Below are 20,346 nucleotides of genomic sequence, written 5' to 3'. Positions count from 1 at the left end.
CAGGGTTCAGTCATGCCCCATTTACAGCTGTTCACCTCTGGGGTTTTTTTTTTTTCCTTTTTGGGCTGCTGTGATGTCATACAGAAAACATAGCCAAATAATAACCATGGAGCTTTGGTTAACTGTTTATTTTTCTGACTAACATGGAAGCTGGTCTGGTTACAAATACAAGCTTTATCCTTCTTGCCTTGTTTTAACATCTTCTTTCAAAGCCACTTCACACTTAAATGAGAAAAAATGACCCTCTTTAGGTCACATTCATGTTCACACAGACTCTTAAACATGAATACTTGAGTTCAACTAGGGTGAACACGTATATTTTACTTGTTTAGACTAACAGTGATTGAGAGTTTTGTGCGTTCCATTGTAGTGGAGTGTTGACCGACTCAGTCTTTTTTAGCCTACATGGGACTGTGTGTATGTTCAGCTGTTTCACATTGACTCATCTGTTCATTAAAGAGAAGTGGATCAGCTTTGCAATTTCTCCAGAGAGAGAAATTAAGACAGAGAGGGAAACGAATTCTGGCTTGATAATCATTTGCCTTTAGAGCTTTTCTGTCATTCTCTGCCTATTTCCAGTTTTACCTTAGTTTGGACTATAAATGATTTTTAATTTTGACACATTTACATTCATCTTCATATTCACATATTGCACATTACATACACGGGGCAAAATTTCAATGAGGTTCACAAAAAACAAAAAACAAAATCATGAACCTTGCATGGTTTCACCTATATGGTGTAAACATCCTCCTCTCTGTATTGTTATTACTTCAGATGAACTATAAGCAAATATCACTATGGCAACATATGAAACAGGAAGTGACTCTGTGTAGGGTAGGAAGTGTGAATCATACTGACTGTCTGTTTTCTTCATAACCGTGACTTCTTTTGTGAAAACATGGGCGGGTGTGAATTTAGCTATCTGATAAAAAATACATTTGTTAGAATCAGTGAGAGAAATCAAGGCCAGCAGTTAGTCCCACATTATTAAATGCATCTGTAATATGCACTGCAAACTAAATCAAAAAATTATCCAACTGAATCTTAGTCTTTACATTTACCCAAAGACTATTAGTCAGTCTGTCTGTTTTTCAGTCACCTGTGAAACCATTTGTCTTGGTTTGCCCCACACCGGAGGTCAGTGAAGGTTAAAGGAAGTCAAGGGGATAGTCCCAGTGACCAATTGGGAGTACATTGTTTCTTAAGCATTGTTTATGTTCTATTTAACTCTTTTCCTGCACATTTATTTACGGATCATTATTAGCTGTGTGATGGGGTTTATGTTTAGGGCTCTGATGGCAGTCTTTGTGTTCAGGTGTATTCTGGCATTGTTATGGCTGACTTTAGGGACGGCGGCATCCATCGGTCAGTTGGTCCACCACTTTGGTCCAGACTGAAATATCTCAACAATTCTTATATGAAATTTGATGCAGATATTCATGTTACCTGCTTTGGTGATCCCTTGGTTTTCCCTCTATTGTCACCATAAGGTTGACATTTGTGGTTTTGAGTGAAATATCTCGACAATGACAGGATGGATTGCCATTACATGTGGTTCATGAGTGGACATTCATGGTCCACTCAGGATAAATTGTAAGTAATTCCTTAACTCTTCCTTTGGTGACATCGCCAAGTCAATTTTAAAATCCAAAACAAAATGGAGTACTTTGATTCATAACCAAATATCTGCTTAATTAATTCCCATCATCCTTAGCTGTACTTTGTGATAGGTGGCCACCACTTGCAAGCTAACACACTAAACAAAGGTGGTGAACATGGTAAACATTACACCTGCTTAATATTAGAATGCTTTGTCATTTTGAGTATTTTAGCATGTTGATCATAGCATGTAGCTCATGGCACCATTGTAACTCTATACAACCTCACAGAGCAACTATTGTGACTGTACACTCCCCCTCTTGTTAATTTACACTTCCTGTGTTTCACTGCTGAAGTGTGTGATAAGTTTCCTTTTCAGACGCATAGTATTTGCATGTTATCTGTGTTCCCAGAATCAGGACTTCCACAAAAGATTGGTCATAAAGTGGTCTTTAAAGTAGTGCTGAAAATAGCACCCGATATCAGGTCTCTGATCTTTTATCTGTATGATAGATAAGCTGTAGTGCTGCCATGTCACTGGGGGTCAGCATGTCTGACAAAAAAAAACTCTGCTGAACAAAAAAAAATAAAACAAACAAGCCATATAATTTTATAGTTTGAAGGACTGAATTACTAAGGATATTTACATTAGAGATTGAATCTAAATATGTGCAGTATAGGGCAAATTTCACCTCTCCCCATGGTCCTAAACTGCGCCAAACTGGTCTCAGCCCATAACCCCAAATATCCCAGTTTTGCCACATCCCAATATAAATGAGGTGAAAATGTTCTGATGTAAGTGCCCCAAGCTTTTGAGTGTACAGCCTAATAACGGTCGTCAACTGGAGGCGCCAGGTCACATTAGTTTATTTGAGTGCTATTCCCATGACTACAGAGTTACTGGCCATGGTGAGCCATTAGACATTCTTTATGGTTCGTTGGTGAGGAAGTCACACAATTACAGACAAACAGTCATGCTTTCTTATCATGGCTGTTTATTTGAGATATTGCACAATCACATGCGACCTGCACAAGAAGCCTGAGATGAACCCATCCCTCATCTGGTGAAGTGAAATGTTAAACCTGAAGTAAAAGTGGCGGCAAGTTTTTAACAATGGAAGTGGAAAATGCTCTTGATGTTGACATACTGCAGATAGCATCGGGATTTCCATGCTAGAAGTGTAGCTGGAACAGATTTTCCCGACCATCATTCTTTAAATAAGTGGCTTACTCTTGACTGGTGCTTGCTTTTGCATCTTAAACCTATTTCTTCTGATGGCTTTATGTATGTTGGCCAATCGGTGAAATGAGATCAAGACAGGTAAAAGCAGAGAGAAATGTGTCCAGCCTTTCAGAGATTTCTACCACTGCTCTGTGGATGTAGAAAAGCTTGAAGATGAGGTGGTTTTCTGTGAAATGGATGTGACCTCTTTCAATTGGTGGCACATGATCACACACAGAGGGAGAGGGGACAAGTAAATCTGATGAATTGAAAATGGAGTGAGGACTGAACAAAAGACCAGATGGGCTCTCTGAAACTGTTGCTGTCAAAAACGTGAAAAGAGGAAAAAGCGGACAAGGATAAGCAGCCAGACAGAAGGAGAGATCACCTTCTTCTTATCTTACCTTCTTCTCTTGCCTCTTTAGTGTGGAGGCAGAAAGGAAGAGGTGGGGGGGGGGGGGTAAGAGAGAAAAAGAGAGGCTGTGTGAGGTGGGGTGGGAGGAGAGGTGGGGCAAGTTGAGGAGAGGCAGGGTGTGTGCTCACATGAACCACTCTTCCCCTCCTACGTGTGTGCCACTAGTCTCTGTCTCTCTCAGGCAGAGAATAGAAAAGTTGGAGCAAAGTCTGAGTCAGCTCCAGCAGCTACCAGACACTCACAGCAACTCCCTCTACAGTACCAGTCTCTCTCTCTCTCTCTCTCTCTCTCTCTCTCTCTGTGTGTCTCTCTCTCTCTCCCTCCCTCTTTCTCTTTCTCTCTCTTATTTTTTTTGCTCTCTCACTCATTCACTCTCTCTCTTTCACACACGCATACACTCACACACAAATACACACACACACACGCGCGCGCACACACACACACACCACCCGTCACTCCTGGCAGAGGGAAGACAGGACCACAGGAGAACTGTTACACACCTTTACTACCAGATACTCACCCAGCCATCGCCAGACGCTTTGCCCAGGATGTGGATGCTTCTCTTGGGGGTCACCTTTGGATTACTGGCCTCCTCCAGGTCAGATCTTAAAGGTGAGGAGACTCTGCCTTCGCCCAGCGGATGGCTCTTTGTTTGTGGATTTTTCTTTTATACCTTATTCTGCATAAATTGTGCCTGGCTGACTGTCTGGCAACACTCCTTTGTCACCAGATTTTAGAACCAGACAGTATTGTTTGTTTTTTTTTGTTGTTTTCTTTTTTACCCCTATCTTGAGCCTGGTTGAGAATTTGAAAGACTGTTCATGTAAAGAGAAGACATTGAAAGAGAGAGGCTGTGCTCTGCTGCTGCTTGTAGAATGGACAAGTGGATGCCGGTAAGAGAGCGCGTGCTACACCAGCACAGACAGGCTTACGTCTGGCAGACTGAGACTCCTGACAGACACAAAGGAGACAGGCGCTCTTGCTCACTCTCTGTCTCACATGCATTCACACTCTGGGAAGTGAAGCTTATTTATCAGGCTTTTTGGATGATCAGTCTAGCTTTCAGAGTCAGTCCTTGTTTTCAGTTAGGTTTTTATTTTTCTTTTATTGCTGTGCTGCTACAGCTGGAGTCTGTGCTGCCACGCTTAATGCTTTATTCTCTGACACAAAGGATGTTCAGCAATCGCTGTAGCTTTCCCCCCCTCAATGTCTCCCTCTTTTCTCTTTGTCTCAGTCTCACATGTGCTGTCTGTACGGTTTTGATTGGATTTGTTGCTCGGAGCGATATATCTCTGGAGGTGAAGTTGGTACTGAATCAAACAGGTCTAAGGTTTGTCTGGCTTGTTCCCTGAGGAGGTGGTGGTGGGGTTGTTCACAAAGACTCCCTCTGGCACTACGCTGAAGAACATTCGGCATCAGACTATAAATTTGACCAGTATTTAAAGGCAAATAAGAGACTACCTAGACAGTTTGTATGTGCACTGTATGTGGGAAGGGGGAGGGGGTGGATCCACAAATGCATGTATCTCTGTGTCTGTGTTTGAGTGTTGAGAGTAATTGGTGTCTGGTGAGAAGTGTCCTGCAGTTGTTACTGCTTGTCTTGTACTAGACCTTGTCTTTGAACCTTAAACCTGTAGCTGTGTTTCACCTTAAGCACATCATTAAGAGCGGGACTTGTGGACTTTGTAGCCAGGCCAGACTTCCATGTAAACCAAGATGAGATTTATGGATTCATGGCTTTTATGGTGCTGTCTGGATGCCCACCAACAGCAGCTATAAGCATAAATGGTTCAATGAAAACTGTCTGGAAAAAACTGTAATATGAGAAGATTTGGTGACTGGTATTTCTAATATGTACAGTAGTCACTAAACATGCCCTAAAGGAATTCAAATTAGGTTTTTTTTCTGGTAGTTAATTAACTTAATTTCATCCATTTGAATTTATATATAACTGTTCGACCTCTGGAAGGAATGTAATAAAAATCCAATGTAGAATAATTCAAATCTATTACTGCTTTTCAATTATTCAGCTGGTCATGAGACTCTGAAGAGTTATCACCAATCTGTGAGACCTTCCAAATTTCATAATTTGTCAATTTCCTGTCTCTAACACACAGTTGGAGATTTAACATTGAGGGTCTTACGATCAACATGACGAAGATATGGAGAGCTTTGAACAAATCCTAAAATCTCTGTAACTTTATTTGATGTTTAAGCTTAGTGCTCTCTTTGAGTTTCCAATATAGACAGCAAGTGCAGTTACAACAGGCCGACCGTAATGTGTTGCATCTTCTCTATAGCAGATTATTCTCTCTCTCTCTCTCTCTCTCTCTCTCTCACGCACACACAGACTTACAAACTAAAATGCATTCACTTGGGCCAACCTTACCACTGGATTTCCTGAAAATGTGGCCGTATTTGCCTCCTTGGCATTAAGAAATGTTCCTGCATGTGCCCGTGTCATGTTTCAAGGTAAGGGGTGGTCAGGGGCCCTGTGGACTGGGACTGGGCCCTGACAAAGAAGGCTTGTGCCTGTTACAGGCTTTGAGTACCATCTCCTGCCACCTGAGACTCTCAGACACGTGTTTGCCTCCTCTGCCACTGTACCCTCCTTTACAAACCAACCACCCTGAATGCTGAATGGCCCTACACCTATATCTTATCGTCTAACCTCCTCTCCCTGTTTTCTCTTCTTTACCCAGTGCCTTCGACACTAATTGAACTGGTCTTAAATGGTTAAGGAGTCCTCAAGTTCCAGGTTTTGTCCTTCTCTTTGTGTGCTGTTAAACCTACTAATTACTCTCTAAAACCATTTTGTGAGGTTCATGCCCACCCCCCCACCCTACCCCATCTGTTTTCCAACCTCATACACACTAAAGTCTTTGTATCCCTGGGGAAACTGCTCAGAAAGAACTCTGTAATGTACACACATCCTCCTGCATGAAGTATTTCCAAACTATTTGTATCATCATAATAGGCAAGGCAAGGGAAGGCAAAATTATTTGTATTGCGCATTATCATACACAGAGGTCATTCAATTGTTCTTAATAGAAAAAAAGAAAATATTAAAAAAAGAAAAAATGCAATAAAAGAAGCAAAAAAATAGAAGTAAAAAGCGAATACGAAAACAGTATAAAAACAATATAAAATCACAGATTATAAGATGAATAATGTCTCGTCAAAAAAATGCAATAAGAAAACAGTATAGATCTGTGTGGAGGTCGCGCTCTGATGATGCCAGCAGAACCACATCATCTGCAAAAAGCAAAGATGCAATTCTGAGGTTCCCAAAGCGGACACACTCTTCACCTTGACGGTGCCTTGGGATCCTGTCCATGAATATCACAAACAGGATCAGAGACAAGGGACAACCTTGGCGGAGACCAACATTCACTGAAAAAGTGTTTGACTTTGTGCCGGGAATGCGGACACACCTCTCACTTTGCTTATACAGGAAACGAATGGCTCCTAGCAACAGGCCCAGTAACCCATACTCCCGCAGTAACCCCCACAGAGTCCCCTGGAGCACACACGGTCATAAACCTTCTCCAAGTTCACTAAACACATGTAGGCTGGCTGGTCAAACTCCCATGTCCCCCTCAGTACTCTCATGAGGGTAAAGAGCTGGGTCAATGTTCCACGGCCAGGACGGAATCCTCACTCCTCCTGAATCTGAGGTTTTCCAGCAACCTGAAGCAAAAATTCCCAGGGAGGCTGAGCAGTGTGATACCCCAATAATTGAAGCCGGCCCCCTTTTTTAAAAATGGGAACCACCACCCTGGTTTCCCACTGCACAGGTAATATCCCCGACCTCCACGGGACATTGAAGAGGCCCTTCAATGTCCAGAACCTTCAGCATCTTGGGTTGTATCTGATCATCGCCTTGCCACCGGGGAGCTTCTTGACTAACTCAGTAACCTCTGCCAAGGTTATGGATGAGACTTCCCCCGAGGCTTCAGACTCTGCCTCCTCCACGGAGGAGCTGTTAGCTGAGTTCGGGAGTTCAGCAGTTCTCCTCCCCAACTGAACACAGCCTTGGTGAAGCCCTGCTTCCCCTTCCTGAATCACCAAACGGTTTGCCAGAACTTCTTTGAGGCCAAAAAAGTCCTCCTCCATAGCCTCCCCAAACTCCTCCCACATCCGAGTTTTTGCTTCTGCAACTGCTGAGGCTGCCACCCTTTTTGGCCACCCAGTACCCATCTGCTTCTTCTGGAGACCCCTGAGCCAACCAAGCCCTAAAAGCCTCCTTCTTCAGCTTGATGGCTTCCATCATTGCTAGCATCCACCAGTGTGTTCTTAGGTTGCTCCCCTCCACAGGCACCAATAACCTTGAGGCCACAGCTCCTAACTACCCCCAACCTCCCCAGGATGCACGAGAAATTCTTCTGCAGGTGCTAGTTGAAGACCTCACAGACAGGGGCCTCCACCAGATGTTCCCAGCTCACTTGGGTTACCAGGTCTGTCTGGCAGCCTTCCCCACCATCTGATCCAACTCACCACCAGGTGGTGAACAGTTGACAGCTCTGCCCCTCTCTTCACCCGAGTATCCAAAACCAGGCTGCAGATCTGATGATATGACCTCAGCGTCAATCATCAACCTCTGGCCTAAGGTGCTCTGGTACCAAGTAAGCTTATGATCTAACTTATCTTTGAACATGGTGCTCATTATAGGCAAACTATGACTAGCACAGAAGTCCAATAACAAAGCACCACTCAGGTTCAGATCAGGGAGGCCGTTCCTCCCAATCACGCCTTTCTAGGTTTCTCCGTCGTTGCCCACATGGGCGTTGAATTCCCCCAGCAGAACTATAGAGTCCCGAAGCAGAACCCTTTCCAGGACACCACCTAGAGACTCCAAGAAGGTCTGGTACTCTGAGCTGTTGTTTGGTGCGTAAGCACACCCAAAAGTCATAGCCTTCCCCTAAGCGAAGTTGAAAATATAAAATCTAACTGGTCTGTAGAAATAAGATCATTAACTAAAAGTGCTTTGCTGGAAAGTGATCGAACATTTAAAACAGCTAACTTTAAAATATAGGAAGGGCTTTGAACAGTCTGAGGTTTATCTAAGGCATGAACAGGTATTAGGCTTGATGTGTTTACAGAAAGTGTAGAGTTCTGCTGTGTTTACTCCGCTTTTTCGATTCCTTATCAAGACAGGAATTGAGGAAGCTTCTGGCACACTGTTTACCTGGAGAGGGGAGGTGACCTAGGTGGGGTTTCGGGGGTTGAAGACGTTGGATCCTAAGGCGGGTGTAGCATCCTGTTCCTCTTTGCTCTGACATCTCTCATGATTAAGGCTCACTTCAGTACTTCAGGGGCAGAGGTGGCTGTCCTTCAGTGTTTCTTATATGTTGTGGTTTATCTTCTTCCTTTTTTTTTAGATTTCTCTCTCTTGTCCTTGGCAGAGGGGTGATGCAGGAGGAAAAATAGGTTGTAGATGAATAGTTTTATTCTTGATTTGTTGGGAGGATGGGATGATGAATTGAATAGAATTGAAACAGTCATACAAAACATTAATTAAAAACCCTTATTTAAAGAACAACAACAAGCAAAGGAACAATGTTCAACAATATGTGAACAATATGGAGGAAATGGTGTCTTTGCTTGGTAAATTGACAGTTTGACAGTTAATTGTTCTAATAACATCAGCCAGGCAAAGGACCTCCACAGTGCAAGAAATGTTTTAGTGTGTCATTTTCATTAAAGTCTCCTTTTTAATCTGAAAATAATTTTTATCTGCCTGTTCTATCTCACTTATGGTTGTTTCTCAGCAGTGTGTAAAATGGTTGGGGGTGCTGTTAAACAAAAAGTGAGAAAGGAAATGGTATGTTACAGAGAAATCAGATAGTGAGAGTCTTTGTGACCTTCAGGTAATGTTGGTAGTGTGTGTATGTGTGTGTGTGCGTGTGTGTGTGTGTGTGTGTGTGTGTGTGTGTGTGTGTGTGCGTGCGCACACGTGCATGCTCAGATCTCATGTTTAACCTGTCCCACTGGCCCAGTGCACCTAAGTTGTGACCAGTGGACTGAAAGCCGAGCCTGCTGACGGAGCGACTTCAATGTTTCACATGTGTGATAATGCAGGACACTGACACATTGTGGGAGTGATGGTAACACGGTCTCGCTCCACACCAGCTGATGAACTATGGCTAAAGGGATTTTGCTGTAGTAGTGGGAAATATACAGTAGATTCTCTGTTCACGCATCAGATCACGCACTTATGATATTTTCGAAAAATGTTTTTGAGAAAATTTTCAACAGGGTGTTTCTAAGAAAGACAAGATTGTGTAAATTATTATGACATCAGGATACTGAGAATGCATGTTTGTTCTCTTGATGTACTCCATGCTCTGTCATGGCTCTACAAAGGTTATGACTCAAGGAATCATCAGCCAATATCCATGTCTGTGTGCATGAGCATCTGTGATCTGCCTGTGTGGTGCCTGTGTGTACCTGCATGCAGGGGGTAATTTGTACTTTATTGCTGGCAAAGAAAAGACAAACAGAGAGTAATGAGAGAAAACAAGACAAAAGGAGATGGGGGAGGGGGTGCGAAAGTGAAGTGAGATTCAGGCTTGTCTATTACTTCTAGAGCAGCTGGAGTTTTTGGCAAGACGCTGTGTTAAGGCTCCCTTTCACTCAGGTTCTGTACACTCAGACTTTGCAGTTTCCTTGGTTTCAACTCCATTAGGTGACAATGAAGCCTTTGGGAGAGTCAGTGCCTTGGCATAGCAGGCCTCTGGACTGTATAAAGACACCCATGACCGTTCCCTCTGCATACTAATGATTATGCCTCAGATTCATGTCAGTCGCCTTTTAAGCTTACTGATGGTAAGCTGTTTGATCTCCCCAGGCAGGTTTGCAAGGCCAGGACAGTCGTCTTGTTTTTCACTCCTTTACTTTCAGGGACACTGTGCCATGTGGCAGCATGTGTTGAGGTTCTTTCAAGTATATGTGTGTGTGTGTGAATGTGTGTGACAGAGAAGGAGAGAGAAAGATAACAAAGAACTTAAACTGCCTTACAGAACAAGTGCTGGCACTGTCTCTTGTTGCCCAGCTGCCACAAACAGCAGAGAGTTCAACTTCCTGCTGCTGCTAGTGCTCTGTTTACTCATAGCAGCCAGTGGAAAAGCAGGGGGAGTTTTTTTTTAATCATATCTAGTCTTAAAGACTAGTTTCCTCCACAACAAGGAGATAAACATGGCCACAAAATTACAAATAACAATTTGACAAATTTCCTAATGTTGGGATGTTTTACTCATCAAGTATTTGCAGTTGGAATATACATACAGTATCTGGATATACGGACAGTATCTGGGGGGGTTTCCCCATTTGTTTGCCACAATGCAAGAGTCAACTTCAGGATACAGCATGAGAAGTCTAATTTAACAATTTGTCAGTTATTACTGTATATACCATGTGATCACTATGTGAGCACATTCCTGAGGCAGGCACTGTACAATATAATGTAATCCACCAACACAACAACAACGTAAACCAGAGTTCATTTAATTTCTGTCAAGTGTTGTGATTGTAGGACAATTCTATTAGATTTCTTTATGTTGATATGTAGTTACATTAAAGTGAACCAGCAGGTTTTTAACTGAGTGCAAAAAAAGGTTCTTCAACTACAGCTTAAAAAAAATCAACATTATAAAGTGTTTTTTAGTATCCGAGAATGATTTCTTCTTTTCATTTTAGTCTTACAGTCAGTGGAAGCTGTTAACTGAAATAGCATGGTAGTTACTTTTGGTTGTTCAAAAACTGTGTATTAGGTGTGACTGCACGTTAGATGTTTGTTTCTCTTTTCACCTCTTTTCTAAGTTGGAGGACTTAACAGTTCACTGCAGGAAGCTCAGCTATCAGAAAGATGCAATATGTCACATGTGATCTTCCTGTACAAGCCTGATGTTGCTGCTGAGTGACTTTCACAACTTGTTTATCTGTCACCATGGTAGCATATTTAAACAAGCAACAAACAGATATGTTTGTTTTTTTTCTGTGCATGTATGGGTTTCAATAAATCTTTGTATGGCTGTCTGTGGTGTTTGTGGTGGTAAAGCATCCAACTTTCTTTTTCCAATACAGGATATTAAAAACCCACAGTCACCATGCAATTCACTGCACTGATATTTTTATTTTTTGAGTATGAGTCTTGTTGCACAAAACATGCCTGTTTTCAGCAGAAATATTTGATAAGAATTGACCCATCAGCTTCCTGATCAAATGTTCAGAGTGTACATGTTGATAATGAATTTTATTTTAAGAGTTTTTGTTCTGCTATTTACCACAAAATCTAGATTTCAGTCATTATATTTAAGTCTTATTTCTAATAATGATAATACGCTTTCAAAATTGCTTTTGCAGAAAGTCTTTTGCACTAAACTTTTTTTTTCTATGTGGGAAGGGGAACCACCCGAAGAGCACCAAAGTCACAAGCAAATAGTCAGTGTTAAAGTTGCGTGTCCCTAGTTATGTTGCAAGACTCTTTCCAGGTGGTGTCTTTCCTTTTCATTGTCAATGCAAATGCTCACCTGCTCATATCAGGAAAATCCCCTGCTGAAAATGTAATTCTCGCCAATTCTGGCTTTTTCCATTTAGTGATCTACATGTCTACACATACAGCTGCCGGCTATGCTGCTCATTTGCTATAGGCTTAGTTTGCATTTTTGCTTTCATTTCATTGAGGCAAAGTCATTTCCCTGAAGCTTCTCCTTCAGTTAGGCAAACTAAGGCAAAGAGGGTAACACTACACACTAAAACTTACAACCTTTCACTGATCTACAGCTTTGAAATGATGCTTTGTACAAAAAGCAGGTTTCTGATTATTGGCAAACAAGCATGAATTCATAGGCTCATTCATAGGTTTTAGAGACAATATTGACAAATTAATGTTTTATGAAGGAGAGTGAAACTTTGGGCACCAAATTTTTTAGTTAAGTATAACTTATAAAGAGCTAGCCTTCTCAAACTGTTACACTAGAGGAAACAAAGGGAGTTTTCACAGCCTGGCAACCCATGTGTTGTGTGTATTAATTTTACATTACTAATCCATTAAGCATTCTTCAATAAAGTCAATAGTTACAAATTAAAATATGCTCCTTAGAAAGGAGTATCAGAGTTTGTCCAGTAAGCAAAATTATGCTTTCTGAGCATCTTAGACCTTGACCATGTGAACTGTGTGCAGTGGATGTTTCCAGCCATAAAATGCCACTGTCAGTGCAAAATTTTCTCAGCATTATATTTTGGTTACACCTTCGCCTTTCTGAAGAGGAGGTCAGCGAGTGTAGTGAAAAGTGTACCGTATGTACACACTTGTTTACACAAAATACATAAAATACTGAAATTAACATCTTTGTGAGGCCTGAGGGCCAAACACTGTCGATGGGTATGCTGCCTGTCTCATGATGCTTCTCTGCCAGAAAGCTCATAAGAGCAAACATCTCATGACTCACACTTGAATATTGACACAAAACACACATGCATAACTCAAGATTTTACACATTGTACATTATATGGTTGTGATAAGCATTCACGTGCATAACTGACTGAAAGATATGGTAGTTGAATTGAGTGACAAGCTGCTTTTTTTTTCTTCTATCAGGAAAAATAAGGTACAAGTGCACACAAAACACAGCAGATCTCAAAAATATTCTGCAAGAAAAATATCAATGACCAGTAAAGAGCTCCTCTTTTAAAACTATTGAATAAATCCTCAGCTGTCTCATGTCGATTCCACGGTGTATTACAAAACTAAGAAACAATTCCCGTTGTATAAGCCACAGCAGCTGCATCCTTCCTGTGCTATACAGTCAAATCAAACATGGCTCTTAAATCCCATCTTCTATCTCAGCTTGTTATGAATATAATTTTTAGCTGTTGCAGTTGGAAGACATGAAAAAAATTGAAATGACCTGTTGATTTTAAGTGTATTTCATTATTATTATTATTATTATTATTTCAAAAAGGTATAGTAACTGTAATTCATTTATTAGATTTGTTCTCAACTGACTGGAACAATTCATCATCAATAAGATCTAAATGATGTTGAACCCTGTAAAACACTTAAACTATTGCATATTTTTTCTTCCTCCTTCTGCAGTGAATTCTCGGACCTGCAGCTATGCAGGGGTATTTCTGGTCGAGGCAGAAAAACGTCACTCCCTGAACTTTTCCATGGCTGAAAAGGTGTGTGAGGAGCTACAGAGCACATTGGCAAGTCAAGAACAAGTCCAGGGGGCCTATGCTAAAGGCATGGAAACCTGCAGGTGAAACCACAAGCCTTTCACTCATAATTATTTACATTTACTGTTGTGAAGAACTTTTTTTTTTAACTGAAGTCTTTTTTAAAAATCATTTTAATGCTTGTTAAATCAAATGTACATTTTTGAACTGCAAGATATGTATAAAGAATACAGATTGAACATTTGTGGTAAAATATGAAAGGCCACAGGAAATGCTTTTACTCATAGGCAGAATTAACTAAATGCCAAACTACATTGAACTTCAACTTTAAATCTGCTTCATCACCATGATTGCATTTCATCCAGAGATGTAAAACCAGAAAAGAGGAAGACAGTCTTTTACTTTCAAGTCAGGGGTACGCTACGTTTGTCATGTGGTAGATCTCAAACAAATTTCCAATAATGGAAAGCACCATCTGTTACTTAACTGTGTTTGTCTCTACTTCTCTGAGCAATGTGAATTAGTTCAGTTATTAGTATGATGTAATGTGTTTCTACGTGGCTGCTTGGAGACAGATTGCATTCTGCATCAACAAATGTCTCCAAATTGTGTCAAAATACATCTTTTAGTAATAACATTGTTGTGTGTGTTCAGGAACGGCTGGATCAACAATGGGAGCGTTGCCATCCTCAGACACACGCAACATATGAACTGTGCAAATAACACGGTTGGGTTGATTCTTCTTTCATCTAAAACGCATGAAAAAAATGATGCCTTCTGCTATGACGACCTAGGTGACTATAACCATAGGAATTTCAAATTTCTCAATGTGTTGTGTTAATTTACAGACCTGTTGTTATTTGCTTCTTTATTTTGGTAACATCTACTTCCTGTCCCCCCATGTTTGCAGCCGGGCCTGATAAGAACTGTGATAAAGAAGTAATATCATCAGGACTCTCAACTAAGGATGCACCAGGTCAGTACAATATGCCCATTCACCCTCGACATACAGTATTTAGTCCCCATTTGTCTTACTTTCTTTATAGTTGATGGGAGGTCAACTTTTAAAAACATGCAGAATTTCCAGGTTATTAAACACAGTTGATTATGTATGTCATGGAATTGACAGTTGTAAAAAACAAAATAAAAAAAAAAACGAAATTCAAGCTCCTGTATTTCAGGATGCACAACCTCTCATGTGAGCAACAACAGAATGAAACTTCCCTGACATCACCTCAGTCTTGTTACCAAATGATCTCATCACTATAGTCGACACCAACATCCTCTTAGCTCCTAGCTATGTTACCTGAGGTGGGTCATATAGTTAACCCAAATCCTCTCTGGCTGAACTGGGAAACAGCTGGGTGAGGTTACTATTACGACCGCCTTAAGTGCAAATGAGCGATCAGTTTCCCAACCACTGGGTTTCCTGCTTTCCATTTTATATATATATATTTTTTAATTTATTTTACTATTCATATCTTGGCAGTATCATTTCACATTTCCTCATTGCAGGTTATAATCGTTATAAGGCTGCTGCAATTACAGAGTAATGATTTTGAATGAATAATAATAAAAAAAATAGCTCTTACATGTCAGCGTATGTACTAACATAGGGATGTCACACCAAATTGAAACCTCAAATTACTCTTGTGTAGTGAAACAAATACTATCAACAATGATCTCACACAGAGATACTCTTTAAACCTATCAATTAACACTCCTTTTAAGAAGCATAATAAAAACAAAACTGTGATCAAAATCCAGAGCAGAGACAGCAGGTTAACACCCAAGATTATCAAGCAGGATGTGACTCATTTTGTGCTGTTATTTATATACCAGCCACATTTTTTTTAAATGGCATGCTGTCTGACATTTTTCAATAATTTAGCACCAATTATTTTATACATATTATGCTGTAATATTGTATGAGGAATGGCCCCAATCTTTTTCTTACAAGTCAGGTCAAAATATAGGTGACTGTAACCATATATGACCCTTTCTATTCTCCAATCAGGAGTGTCCTCACCATCGCTTCAGGCTCCAACAATAGCAGAGGGCGAGGTAGAGCCAGAGCCCACTGCAAAACCACAACCCAGCGATGCTTCTGACAGTGAGGTTGTTGACACCACGGTGGCAACTGTGGAAGATGATTCAGGTACCAGTCCGCCCACAGAAATGAATGCAGAGAATCCAGAGGTTACCACACTTGCCATAGACGAAATCCCCTTTGGAGGGAACGAGAAAAGCAGCGTGACGTCCACTGTCACAGAGTTCGACCAGCCCAATGGATCTGGGATGATGCCACCTTCCTCTGAGGAGGACAGAGCCTTTCCAACGGTCCCTGTTGGAGAGCCAGTGGAAACACAACCTCCCACTGAAAAAGAGCCTGTTGAAGATGGTGTCACAACAGACTGTAAGAAAAACACAAGCAAATAATTGAATCATCCAGTGGCATGACAGCTACAAATCAAAACACAAGTAGAGTCACTAAATTATGCACAATTTGAGTTAAATAACAACACCTGACAATGTAATGCAATGCTTTACAATAGCTGTGCAAAAAAACAAAACAAACAAAAAAAAAGATACTTGTGTTGTGGAGACTGTGTCAAAAAGAACACGTGCTGATTCACCTCTATAATAACATTTGGAGTGCATTATACTGCAACTCTCCTCTTATATGGTCTACACTCTGTATATCCACTAATGTGATGATAGAAAATGACTTGAGTTGATTTCAGTACAGCACATCCTGACATCAGAGGCAACAGGTTTGGGAGGAATGAAGTAACTTTAAGAACATAGGACGCCCTCTTGTGTTAGTTTGAGCTCTGGAGTGAATTTGTTACAAAACAGGCCTCAGTGATCTTTTTGTTGTATAGGAGGAATTACAAGGTGTATTAAACAAACATACCTATTGTAAAAAAAAAAAAAGAAAAAAGAAAAAGAAAAAAATGTGTTTTGAAACCAAATCCATAAATCAAAATGTTATTATGTAGCTTGCAGTGTCCGGTGCAGCAAAACGTGCAGCCCCATAGAGAGACAGTGTATGTATGATTTAAAGCATGTAAACATGCTGTAACACAGCCACAAATATATGTGATGATTTCATCTAGATTTATGTCTTGAACATGCTTATATTTTTTATATGTCGGTGAATAATCTGTATCTGAGATTAAATGTTTACCTTTTGTCTTATTGACCCGCAGCTCCACAACAACCTAACAGCAAAGGATGGGCCAGTAGTCCTGCTAAGCCTGATGCTGATCAACACAACAGCGATTCATCCAGTGAGCAGCCATGTTACTTCACACATACCTCCAACCCCCTGAAGTCTATAGTGATTGCAGTCAAATAAGAAAAGCACACACTCCAATTTGGATTAATTCTTTATCGACAGTGATTTTTATTTCTTACTGACTCAGCTTTAATACTGTCAACTCATGGCTTGTTATTTTTGTTATTTCTCCCTCCAGACTGGCTGGTAATCCTTGGAGTGATTGTGGCAATTGCTGCAATTCTTGTTGTATGTGCAGTTGTTGTCAAAAGGAAAAGGTATGACCTCAGTTGCTATTTTTAATTATTATTTTACACTAACAATGTTGTCATGTACTGTGTTTTTGGACATAAACACCCCCCTTTTTCTGTCTTACTACGCGCAGTAGGCAATGCTCACAGTTCCAATTTCCCCATGTTTTGCTTCACACTAAGGGATGGCAAAAAAAAAAAAAAAAAAATCAATAATAAATAAATGTGCCTGAATGTGCTTTTGCAGCTGGTGCGGCAAACGACAGACGCTGATGATCACATCCATAGACGGCGGCGAGGGGAACGGGGCTGCAGCATCAGCATCCAGCTCCCACGCCCAGGAGAGAGAGCAGGAGATGGTGACCCTCATGAATAAGGAGAAGATCCAGGAGAACGGCAACACAGAGGAGTTCACCGTCATCACGCTAGAGGAGTCGCCAGATAAAGAACAGCTGGCATGAGAGGGGAGCGTAGGGTATGGGTGAAGGCAGGAGGGGTAGAATGAGGAAGATGGCTGAGAGGGTAGAGAGGCTGGGGTAGGGAGCTCCAAACGCTGGGGTTATAAACTGCTTTGGCGGTCAGGGATGAATGGAGGCTGAGTGAGGGTCTATGTGTGTGTTACTTGGAAAGATTGTGTTTTCCTGGGTCTGAAGCTGTTGCCTCTCTGTGGGACCAGGTCTTTCAAACCAATATGTGCAGCATTGTCTTTGTCTGGTATGCGGGGCTAGTTAGAACTGAATGGTGGTCAAAGAGTGTCATGCATGGTGGGGTATCATGCATCTGAGCATAGCAGGGTATGTGTGTGTGTGTGTGTGTGTGTGTGTGTGTGTGTGTGTGTATGTGTGTGTGTGTGTGTGTGTGAGAGTGTGTGCGAGTGTATGAGTGAGTTTTTTGTGTCAGTTCTTTGTGTCTCTGAGGTTGTACGCTTTGTTGATGATGGGGCTGGAGAGGCATGGGTTTAAAAGGGAGGGGGGTGGTGAGGTTGTAATTTGTGAAGAACATATTGAATACAGATTTTTCACTTTTTAATAGAATTGGTAAATCCTAAAATATCAGCCTAAATAGGAAAATGATGAAAACTGGTTTATTTTCTTTAAAATACAACATAGAAAAAATAATTTTAAACAAACAGCTCCCGTGTTTTCTGTGTGTGTTTTTTTATTTTTTTTTTATTTGTTTGCTTATTGTTGTAACCTTGTGTATATCTCAGACCTTGCCTGTGGACTGGAGTTTGGTTTTTTCATTTTCAAGAGAACTGGGGATGTCACTTCCTTAATTTATGCAGCTTTGAATCCCTTTTTCTTGGTCTCTGTATATAAAGTATATGTTTTGGAAACGCCTTAGCAATAGCTGCCAGTGGATGTTTTCTTTTCTTTTTTTTCTGGTAGGAAGGGGCGTTGTGTCCCTTTTAAATAAAGGAATGTGTCACTTTTGAGAGTTATTTAATTGGAAACAGTACCTGGGGTAAATAATTGCAAATGGATTTTGGAACAGTAAAAACGGAGTGGATATTGTATAAATCAGCTTAATGTATAGTATCCAAAACTGTGCAATTCATGCACCACTGAAGTCAGTTTATATGGTATACATTTACAATGAGTTGGGAATATGATGATATGATGCCCCTGATGGTATCCTGAGGATAAAGCAGGATGATAATGATGATGTCATACTATATACACAGTGTGTAAAAAAATAACTGAATGAAAAAAAGAAAGAATTGGATTGTATCTGTAGCAGATTGATCATTTTTTGTATGTAAGATTCGTGAGACAGCAGCTTAACTTTATATGCTGAACTAAGTATCACATATGATAATGGGGGGCCCATGTGCTGTAAACACATACTGTGAATGAAGCTTGCGTGCTTTCCCAGGCCTTAATGTGCCCATCATGCACACGTGTAAACAAAATACTGCAGTTTTTTCTTCTGACCTTCTCATTGATGAATTATATCATACATTGTGTCAAATCAATATTATTCCCGATGTGACAGCTAAATTCTTTTTCAGTTTTTTCCAGTATAAAGCTGAATTATATACAGCAATTGTAAACAGATTTATTTTGTTTCTGACTTGTTCCGTTGTTTTTCCTGCTTTTGCTCTTATATGATTCATTTTGACGGGAAGTAGCAAATGTACTAGTGTAGGCAGGTTTTATGACAAATTAACAAAACATGTTGCTGAAAAGATTTGTAAAGTCATGAACGAAATAAATGTGTATAGAAAGAGATGTGCTGGAATGTGGTGTTCACTCACTGATTACCCGGCATGTGCGAAGACAAAGGGGAGCGAGTGAATGGCATGACAGGGGATGCGAGTGGTTACATTGCCCACACATAAGAGGAAGTGAGGTTTCCATGGCACCGGTCGTGATGCGGGAACATGTTAACACAGGAAACAAAGACGGCCATTTTGAAAGATAGAGGTGGCATCTTTCAATACAGTGCATTCAATGGTAAAAGAACACAACAACTGCCTATTTAACATGCATTTATTATGCAGTACGCTCAGTCATTTAATACTAATATAAAGCTGCTCAGGGGTAATGCTGCCATCAAAAAAATTACCTCTATGTACTGGATTTAAATCGTGAGAAAAACATACATTCTCTGTGACACAGTATTTTGACAGCCTATTGGATCATTAAAGCTTTAAATGGCTTTTTTTGGTTTCTATCAACCAGCAGAAAACATGTTTGTCCAAAACACTATCAGTTTTTTTTTTTTTTTTTTTTTTTTTTTAATGAGGCCAATATTTTCATTCATTTTTGGCTAAATATGGCTTGACAAGTGCACTTTTGTAGTATTAACTTCTTAACACATGAGTTTTAATGATATTACTGATGTCGCCAAATATTCCATAGTAGTGGTACAATGTCATAATAACTCTAGTTTACATTCACCTGGACCACCACTTCTACAATGAGCACATACCTACATTTATCCTTAATATTCCTGTATATATGTCTTCCAGGTGGCGTGGGACATGACACGTTCTGAGTATTCAGTGTGGAGTTGATATATATATATAAGGCCACCTAGAGATGCTTAGAAATAGCCTATAAGCAGTTCATTGTTCATTTCAGCATATCAAAAAGATTGTAGTTACCATCATTTAGTTCCAATATGCATTTTGTAATGTTTTTATAATTTTACATCTATAAAAATGATGTTGTTTAGACTGTCTGTTAGTCATAATTACCCCAATCAAATGACAGAAACACACAAAAAAAATGTATTTCTGCGTGTGTGTGAGTGCATGTAAAAATTCAAAGAGCAGCCAAAAATTTAGTTATGAATCAACATTTATTAGTTATATTTGTATATGTACACCAAAGGTACAACACTTGATATGTAGAAACAGATTTTTTATGTATACCATAGACCGAGGAAA

At 40.3% G+C, this 20,346-nt stretch overlaps 1 protein-coding gene across 1 annotated transcript; it reads left to right on the top strand.

The window, feature by feature from the left end:
• The first annotated feature begins 1,336 nt into the window (after window positions 1–1,336).
• LOC111228646 (lymphatic vessel endothelial hyaluronic acid receptor 1-like) lies at window positions 1,337–19,183 on the top strand. Its single transcript, XM_022754641.1, has 10 exons — window positions 1,337–1,368; window positions 3,421–3,497; window positions 3,615–3,851; window positions 13,339–13,504; window positions 14,076–14,215; window positions 14,332–14,397; window positions 15,439–15,837; window positions 16,634–16,714; window positions 16,901–16,979; window positions 17,200–19,183. Exons 1-10 carry the CDS (start codon window positions 1,337–1,339, stop codon window positions 17,411–17,413), a joined length of 1,491 nt encoding a protein of 496 aa, XP_022610362.1. The 3' UTR covers window positions 17,414–19,183.
• The last annotated feature ends 1,163 nt before the right edge of the window (window positions 19,184–20,346 follow it).

Source organism: Seriola dumerili, unplaced genomic scaffold (genome assembly GCF_002260705.1).
Source record: "Seriola dumerili isolate Sdu_G_001 unplaced genomic scaffold, Sdu_1.0 BDQW01000219.1, whole genome shotgun sequence".
NCBI lineage: Eukaryota > Metazoa > Chordata > Actinopteri > Carangiformes > Carangidae > Seriola > Seriola dumerili.
The sequence above is the reverse complement of the archived record's forward strand: the minus strand, read 5'-3'. Positions and strand labels throughout refer to the sequence as shown.